At 46.6% G+C, this 9,431-nt stretch overlaps 2 protein-coding genes across 2 annotated transcripts in view; one reads left to right on the forward strand and one right to left on the reverse strand.

Annotated features, from left to right (window-relative positions):
• The window catches only part of asah2 (N-acylsphingosine amidohydrolase 2), a gene marked incomplete at both ends in the record, with an annotated part of 16,008 nt that extends 15,874 nt beyond the window's left edge, over positions 1-134 (reverse strand). The window contains one exon of the mRNA XM_083994785.1: positions 5-134. Coding sequence (XP_083850911.1) covers positions 5-134 — 130 coding nt within the window. The remainder of the gene's footprint in view (positions 1-4) is intronic.
• A 3,960-nt stretch (positions 135-4,094) lies between these two features.
• LOC311003101 (neoverrucotoxin subunit alpha-like) lies at positions 4,095-9,259 on the forward strand (the record flags this gene model as incomplete). The annotated part of the gene is made up of 4 exons (XM_083994786.1): positions 4,095-4,196; positions 5,850-5,949; positions 6,737-8,209; positions 8,721-9,259. The coding sequence occupies 4 exons, from the start codon at positions 4,095-4,097 to the stop codon at positions 9,257-9,259; spliced, it is 2,214 nt and encodes a 737-aa protein (XP_083850912.1).
• Positions 9,260-9,431: the final 172 nt, after the last annotated feature.

The following is a 9,431-nucleotide window of genomic DNA, read 5'->3' on the forward strand; positions in this document are numbered from 1 at the left end:
TCACCTGTGTGTGTTTCCCTCGTAACCATCAGTGCGATCAGCGTCACACACACGGTCGTCATGACGACGAACAGGACGGCCAGCGTGGCCTCCAGAGTCGAGAGACCGCAGCACCCCGACCTTTTGGCGGCCATGTTGTCTGTCAGCCGTGGAGACGAGACAAAACTTTATTGAAATGAGCAGAGACAGACGACACTACATTACCCATGAGCCTCAGCTGCTGTCACAATAAAACTTTATTCTCTGATACTCTCTGTACAATCACCTGTAGCTACACACACACTCACCTGTCTGATGACCGGGTCCAACAGATCACAGCTACTTCCTGTTTCTCACCTGAGACACAAACAACCTGAGACAGAACAGACACCTGAGGCTCTGAGGACACCTGGACACACACACACACACACACACACACACACACACACACACACACACACACACACACACACACACACACACACACACACACACACACACACACACACACACACACACACACACACACACACACACAGAGGAAACACAGCTGAGTCTGGACCAGAACAGAACCTGCAGTAACAACATGACGGTACTCACCGACAGCAGAGTGTGTGAGAGAGTGAGAGTGTGTGTGATGTGAAGTGTTTTACAGCGGTTCAGTCGTTATCTCTCTGATGAAATGACTCCAAAGGTCGAACAGATTCTGATCGGTGATTCAAACTGATCTATAATCAGTAATAAAGTTGAATTGAGGCTCCATGGCGTGCGCTGGAACAGTTTTATTTATCTATTTTGCCGCCTCATTCTATATCTATTACTGTTGTCATTAAACTACACAGAGCAGAGACTGAACGATGCAGATCTGGTGCAAAAGACCGTTTATTCAGACTAAAGAGCTCAAACCAACATGAATGCAGACCAACGAGGACATGGATAGGTGGAACAGGTAGGTGACAGCAGGGCTGAGAGCAGGAAAATGTCAAGACTAGAGGAATGAAACACAAAACAGGGAAGTCCAAGATCAGAAGTGCCCGTACAAAATCCAAGGACAGGGGTCAAAATGTATTCTCAAGTCACAACCAGGAGAGCGAGGCGACCAGAAGGCCCCGCCCAGCGCTGGGGAAAAAGAAAACATGGACAGAGAGAGAGAGAGAGAGAGCAGAGGGAGCAGAGGCGAACCGGATCCTGACAACTGTAACCACTTGGTTGTGTGTATAATTGTTGCCTCAGTTATGTAGGTATGTAGTTCTTGTGGTAGATGTTGAATGTATTTTAATTTACTTCATGTGCGTACTTTTTAGAGGCTGGCAAGGCATGGCAATTATATTTGTAAAGCCCGTTTTTACCAACAGTTTGTCTCAAAGGGCTTTACGTCCCATCATAACAACATCCTCTGTCCTTAGACCAGTGTTACTCATTGCGCGGCTCGCGAGCCACATGCGGCTCGTCAAGCTATAATTGGTGGCTCGCTTGGTAGCTTCCTATGTGGAAACACAGCCAATACATTTTTTCATGTGCTACATAAACATACAACACTGGAATACAAAAACGCAAACATCTGAATTATACTTCTCCCTTCACCCAAATAATGAAGGTGAAAGGAAGTATTTTAAGCCTTAATGGTGACCCCTAAAGGGGACATTGTCAAACCTGGCAACGCAGCCCGCAGGCCGTGTGGCATTGTTTACAACACTTGACCGCAGAGCACGTTTACAGGCAGGCTACGTTAGCTCCGCTAGCTCCGCTAGCCAGCGTGATGGACCGTTTTTAACAAGAAAAGGAACAGAAACCAGCTCAAAAACCAGACGGACAGACACAGTGTTGTAACGAATAGTGTAGTTGGTGAGGAAAATTAGTCTGAGGAAGCAGCAAACAAAAATCAGCACGAAGACACCAGAGAGGGGACGAGCAGGCAAAAGGCAGGTGTAATAGGAAGCATACAAGATGAGCACAGAAAATTTCAAGACAAGTGGACAGACGAATTTTTATTTGTTCTGTATGGCATGAACCTTAACAAACCCTCACTGTGATTGCAACAACAAACTACAAATACACATTAAAAAAGTCAAGGACATGCATGGCCAGCTTCCGCTCATCCCAGTATTAAGGTTAATATGGTCTTAAATGAAAATGTATTGGCTGTGTTATTTCTTTTTTTGTGGGATGTCCAATTTATATGTAGAAATGCACATTTGCAAAGGTGACTTAGTATGTTGTCGCAAAAGTGGCTCTCCCCTTGATTTTGCACTGCCAATGTGGCTCTTGTGAAAAAAATAGTGAGGCTCACTGCCTTAGACCCTCACATCGGGGGTCTAAGGACAGGGAGGAGAGGAGATACATTCTTATTTGAATTTTCTCTTTCCTGTCAGCCAGTCTTGTTGTGTATGTTATTTTGTGTATATTTGTTTATGATACCAAGACAACCATCCCTCAACAGGGGAGGAGGTCTCGGACACCACCTATCTCCAATTTACAATGCTGCCCTTTCATCCCTTCCCAGGAGATTCAACAATCTAGCCTCAAAGAACAACAACTGTTCACAAGTGGCAAGTGACTCCAACGACTGTCGTTATAACACAATAGGGCACTAACGAAGTCGAAACCAACTTCCCACCAAAGACAGTCACTTAATGACTGTTGTTGGCACTTGGAGCACAAAGGGAACCAGTGACATCATCTTCACTCTCGTCTTGTGAACGCCCACACAAGAGGTTAAATAGTGAGTCTCCACACCAGATAGTTGGACCAGTCCCAGCCTGGTCAGTTGCGTACATGAACTGATGAAGCCTCTTGGATGAGAGGTGAAACGTCTTCCTAGACAAATAACTAAGTCCAGTTGCTTTCGATTTAACCTCTTACCACTCCTATAAATTCTGTAATATTCGCCTATCCAAGGCGTACCCAAAGTAAATTGAATGCTGTTCTTGAACTGTTTGGAGAATATGGATGGGCTTGGTCTCTTTTGAAAGGTATCACTCTGAAGTTTTTCCCAAAACTGAAATAATCACTATAAGTGCTACTATCATAGAGATATCTAAGTGGGAGCACACTGAATTAGAATGTTTTTATTCTCGCCTGAATTTTTTTGTTGCAATCAGATGCCTGAAGATGAGTGTGGCTGAGAATTTTAGCTGGAAAACACAATGGGACTACAGCATGAAGCCTTACCTGGCCCCAGTTCAAATTTGATAACAATCCTGCTAAAAATGAGTATTTTACACATGTTTTTCTAAGTGTATATCTAGGCGTTTTCCTAAAGTTGCCATTGAGAAACAATTCATGCGCCAAAGTGCAGCTTTTGCAAAGTTACGCATGAAAATGGCAGTGCTGCCTTTTCCCAGGGACCGTGAATGCAGCACATCGTTCGTTTCGTAATCTCATTGGCTATTCAATGCTACAGTTTCCATCGGGATCGGTTCCTATTGGCTGAAGCCATTCAGCGCTGTCGGAGGGGATGTTCCTCATGAGACACAGCCACTCCATTCGCTATTGCAGGCGGCAGCCGGGGACAGGGAGCTTGTGATTGGTCGAGTGAGCTGTCAATCGAAAGGTCAGAGGGCAGCGCCATTTTGTAAAGTGAAATAAACATTGTTTTCATGTAAACGCCGGACTTATGAGGAGAAATAAACGGATTTACTGGATATACAATGCGTAATTTCATAAGATGCAGCAGCGGGATGAGGTTATCTACCGGTACAACCGTGTGTTTTGGACTAAATACTTTACTGGATTGGATTTACTGGACTTTTCTGAATGTAACGACACCAAGTTTGTGGGGAAACCCTGTGATCCTGAGCCTGCCCTGACACAAATCGTGAGTTATATCGGCTTTTTACGAACTTTGTTAGCATGTTTATAGTCTGATTCGAGTGTTGCTGTGATGATTATATTTAGGAATGGTCGGCATATCTTTAATCACAAGAGTTTTAGCTTTCCAACGATATGTGGCATGACTATTTCAAGTGACTGGTGACATCCTCTATGACACCTCCCTGATTAAAACCCCCCCGGGGGCCCGCCGGCGGGCCGTCGGTGTCTCCTTTGAGACACCAAGGCCACTGGCAATTTTGTGTTTATTCTTTTTATACAATGACAATAAAGCTTCTATCCAAATGAGCGGCGGTGCCATCGACTCCGCTGAGCTCATGTCCGTGTTTGGTAAAAGGTCAGTGAAGTGTAACCAGGAAGCATCAGGTGACATCATCACAGAGCAGGTGAGACTCAGCGTCAGCAGCAGCTGTGATAAGAAGCTGAGGAGATATGAGGTTCTGCTGAAACACTTTGACTTTCAAATACACAGAGACAGAGCTGATCTCAGGTCAGCAGCTCTGCAGCCAAAACAAGAGACAACCATATCTGTGAGATAGGTGAGGGCAGACATGAACCAGCTCTTTAATAATATACCTGGTATCACATCTGGACTGGTATCACATCTGAACTGGTATCACACCTGGACTGGTATCACAACTGGACTGGTATCACAACTGGACTGGTATCACATCTGAACTGGTATCACAACTGGACTGGTATCACATCTGAACTGGTATCACAACTGGACTGGTATCACAACTGGACTGGTATCACATCTGAACTGGTATCACAACTGGACTGGTATCAAATCTGAACTGGTATCACAACTGGACTGGTATCACACCTGGACTGGTATCACATCTGGACTGGTATCACAACTGGACTGGTATCACACCTGGAGTGGTATCACATCTGGACTGGTATCAGTATGATCTATTAAAAATTAAACACAGCATGGCAAGGCAAGGCAATTTCATTTGTATAGCCCGTTTTTACCAACATAACAACATCCTCTGCCCTTAGACCCTCACATCTGTCCTGTATGTTCTACGCAGGTTCAAATGTGCGTACACATGCTCAGACCTGGCATGAGGTTTTTGTGTACCCCACGTTCAATTTCAGATTGATAAGTGCCAATGCTTGCGGGAGATTTGGCATACAACCATTTTCTTGGTGTACGCATGTTTGATAAATGTTGACCCAGGTAAGGAGTTGGAATAAATTAAGAGGTCACACTGAGGTCACACAGAGGTCAGTGCATTAGTGACTGTGACCAGTAAACCAGATGTGTAGTGAGGGTGAACTGGGGATGACTGGTGGACGACCCCGTCCATCACCACAGGTCCTGGAGCCTGATGGACTCTGATGTTCAGAGCCTCCACTGCAGGAGCAGACGTTTAGGAGTCAACTCTGCTGAGCTTGTGTCCATGTTTGGTAGAAGATCTGTCAAGTGCAAACAGGAAGTATCAGATGACATCATTACTCTGAGTCTGATGAAGCTACACTGAGTTGCCACAGAGACTGAGCTCAGGCTCCTCCCACTTAGCTGTGTGAGGTCAGAGGTCAGTGGATGAGCAGTGGCATCAACTGTGGCTGAGTTCGTGTCCATATTTGGTCGAAGAAGTGTGAAGTGTAACCAGGAAGCATCAGGTGACATCATCATCACAGAGCAGGTGAGACTCACTGAGCGTCAGCCGCAGCTTTGATAAGAAGCTGATCTCAGGTCAGCAGCTCTGCAGCCAAAATAGGGGACAACCATATCTGTGGAGGCAGGTGAGGTCAGTGTTCCTGATAACCAGGAAACAAGTATGAACAAAGAGGAGGTGTGTGTTGTGGGAGGAGCCAACAGTATATAAACCCCTGAGACCTCACAGGGCATCAGACTGGAAGCTCCAGTGAAGTCCAGAAGACAAGTCAGCTGATACCTATCTATCTACACCTGCACCAGGTAAGGACACACACCTGAGGACAGAGACACTGACTGAGTCACCTCTGTCTGAGGACAGGTGTTTCCATAGAGACACCTGAGCATCATTCTCCTGTGTTCTTGTCCTCAGGTTGGAGACATGGCCTCAGACCAGATTGTAACAGCTGCCCTGGGTCGACCTTTCACCTTAGGGATGATGTATGACGCTCGAAAAGAGGACCTGATCCCGGGTGAGTCCAAGATGAGTTGGAGTTAGAGCTGAGACAACATGAAGATGTAATCACTCCGATTCAGAACAGTACACTCATGGGATTTGTAGTTTTTAGTAATTTTTTTTGGAGGAACCAAAAACGTGAATAAGCTCCTGAAGCTTCTCAGATCAGGATGTTGCTGCTTCTTCCACCTGTTCATCTCCTCAGGGGAGACCAGTTCACCAGGTCTGAGTCTGTAGGTCCTGGTCCTGGTCCTGGTCCAGATGAAACCCAGTGGTTCTGATGCTGCTCAGCTCTTAGTCTCTATAGATAAAATGTTGAATAGTCTGAAGACTTCTTTTTTTAAAATATATTTTTTGGGCGTTTTTGCCTTTATTTGATAGCACACAGTATAGATAGACAGGAAAGGAGGAGGCAGAGAGAGGGGGGATGACATGCAGGAAAGGTCTGCCTGACGCGAGATTCGAACCGGGGACGCCTGCGTTGAGGACTGTAGCCTCTACATGAGGCGGCTGCCTTAACCAAAGTGCCACGCACCGCCCCAGTCTGAAGACTTCTTAACTTTTATTAACTTGTGTTCCTTTTAAATTAAGCTTGTACTGTAGCACTTTGAGATTGCTTAAATGTAAAGTGCGTTATAAATAAAATGTATTATTATTATTATTATTAAGATTTGACAAAGTGATCAAGCAATCTCCCTGTGATGCTGGTGGTGGCGAGCCCCCACCTCTCTGCACAAACATATGAAATGTTACATCATATGACACATTTTATGAAACTGAGTGATGTTTTGCTTTGTCTTTAGGTTTCACACTGTGGGATAAAACGACTCTTCAGGAGAAAACCAGAAGTTCCTCGAAGGAGAGCAGCACATCTGAGATCACTACATCAGACTCATTTGAATCCAAGTCGTCCCTGCTAGAAATCGAAGCCTCTCTAAAGGCCAGCTTCCTGGGCGGACTGGTCGAAGTGGGAGGATCTGCCAGTTACCTGAAGGACAGGAAGAAATCCAACAAGCAGAGCAGGGTGACCTTCCAGTACAAAGCCACCACCGTCTTTGAGCAGCTGAATGTCGCTCACCTGGAGGCCGGTAAACTCCATGACAAAGAAGCTCAACACAACTGCACTGCAACACACGTGGTCACTGGGATCCTCTACGGAGCCAACGCCTTCTTTGTGTTCGACAGCGAGAAGATGGACACCAGCAGCGTGCAGAGTGTTCAGGGCAAAATGGAGGTGATGGTGAAGAAGATCCCCTTACTAGACATTGGAGGCAGCGCCAGCGTCAAGCTCAACGATGAAGAAAAAGCCCTGACTGAGAAATTATCCTGCAAATTTTATGGAGACCTCATCCTTGACAGCAACCCTGCATCCTTTGAAGAGGCTGTGAAGACTTACCAACAGCTTCCACAGCTGCTCCGAAAAAACCAGAAGTCGGTTCCTGTCAAGGTCTGGCTGACACCGCTGAAGAAACTGCAACCGTCCGCTCTCGATCTGAAGGGTGAGATCTTTCCAGGTCTTCTGAGTAAAGTGGAAAACACTCTGGAAGGAATGAGGGAGATAGAGGTGAGGTGCAGCGATTCCCTGGAGGAGAAGGTGGTCAAGATGTTTCCCCAGATTTCTAAACGGTTGAAACTCTTCGAAGATGTGTGTCAAGTCTACACCACATCGCTCCAGAAAACCATGAGGGAGAAGTTTCCTTCCATCCGAGCAGGAACAGAAGACAACAGCTCGTTGGAGAAGATCTTTGATGCCAAGGAGACGTCTATGTTCAGTCACGAGAACCTGAGCAAGTGGCTGGAGAACGAAGAGAGAAAAATCAACGTCATCCAGTCGTGTGTGGAGCCACAGGAAGTGGAGATCGCCCAGAGCAAGTCAGACCTGGACAGAGTGGTGTTTGACCGGAGTGTGGAGCATGTGCTCTGCTTCGTCTTCACCTCTCTGGACTCCACCGACCCCTTCCTGGACCAGATGTCCAACCAGCTGCAGCATGACCGTCTGCATGGTGAGAGTTTCGCTCCACCAGCACAAGACCAGTGGTTCTTCAAACCGGAGGTGATTGCCAAAATGAGAGAGAAAGCCACGTACTTCCACGGCGTGGCCAAAGCCCTGAAGAAGAGCGGCAGGTTCAAGTTCCTCATGGCTGCTCTTCCAAATGAGAAATACGAAGGAGCCACGATCTACCACTACAAGAAAGGAGCTCTGGTCACGGAGGACTTCTCCACGCCAGTGATCCAGGACGTGACCAAGGTCACAGACAGACGGGACTTAATCTGGTGTAAGTCACAGCTTCTGCTTCTAATTTGTAAAGATCCTTTTTAGAGAAGATGTCTCACTACAGGCAGTGGTTCACACTCTCTGTTTCTACACAGCACTAGGTACAATTTGAATCTGTACCATATCCAGTAAAGATGTCACTTTAACCGGGTCGTTGAAGCAGGTCCGGTCTCTGTGATCATCTCATCTCTGCACTTTAAATAGTCACAATTTTTCTAGTAGTCTTCTAATGTTGGAGCATCAGGTCATAGACGTTAACAGTTTTTATTAAATATTTATACTATAGATTGTTTGGCCACATTTAAACCACATAACCTCGAATGTTTGGTACAATACTAGGATGATTCATTTGTACAATCTACATTTATGCTTCATTCACAAATACATTGAGTGTTACATTGTGTTCACTTTCCAACCTCTCAGTTATCACTTAATGTACCTGAATCCTCCAGCAGCTCCTTTAACATGTGATCAGTTCAGTCTATTGACTCTCTGTGTTCACTCAAAAACAGACGCCTGTGATCTGAACCTGGACCAGGACACGGCCAACAACTACCTTACTGTGTCCGAGGACAACAAGAGGGCGACATATGGAGCCTGGCAGTCGTACCCCGACCTCCCGCAGAGGTTCGATACCCGTCCTCAGGTGCTCTGCAGGGAGGAGCTGACCGGGCGCCACTACTTCGAGGTGGAGTGGACCGAGGGCAGCGGCTACAAGGGCATCGCTTTGCTGTACAAAGGAATTGCACGTAAAGGAGAAGACAACGACTCTACTTTCGGGAGCAACCTCCTGGCCTGGTCCTTCGAGCGGGATCCAGAGCTCTCTGCGTATCACAACGGTAGTGTGTGGTCCGACTCCCTGCCTGCCACCGGCTGCGACCGGGTCGGAGTGTTCCTGGATTGGCCGGCCGGTTCCCTGAGCTTCTACAACGTGTCATACAACACACTGAGCCACATGTACACCTTCAAGGACCGGTTCACCGAGCCACTGTTCCCCGGCTTCTACGTCCGCCATGGCTCTGACTACGCAGCCCTGTGCACAGACCTGTGAGGGAGCTACTCCACCTCCTACACCTCCACTCTCTACACCTCCACCTTATTTACTCTGGGTTTTCTGTGATGTAATGTTGATCAGTTTGATTAATGATAGTAGCTCCGCCCACTCTGTTTGCTGTGTGACTTATTAATTTCTTCCTATGGAGGTGGGTGGGGTCAGCAGGTGT

This window comes from Trachurus trachurus (assembly GCF_905171665.1).
Source record: "Trachurus trachurus genome assembly, chromosome: 19".
In the NCBI taxonomy this organism is placed as follows: Eukaryota; Metazoa; Chordata; class Actinopteri; order Carangiformes; family Carangidae; genus Trachurus; species Trachurus trachurus.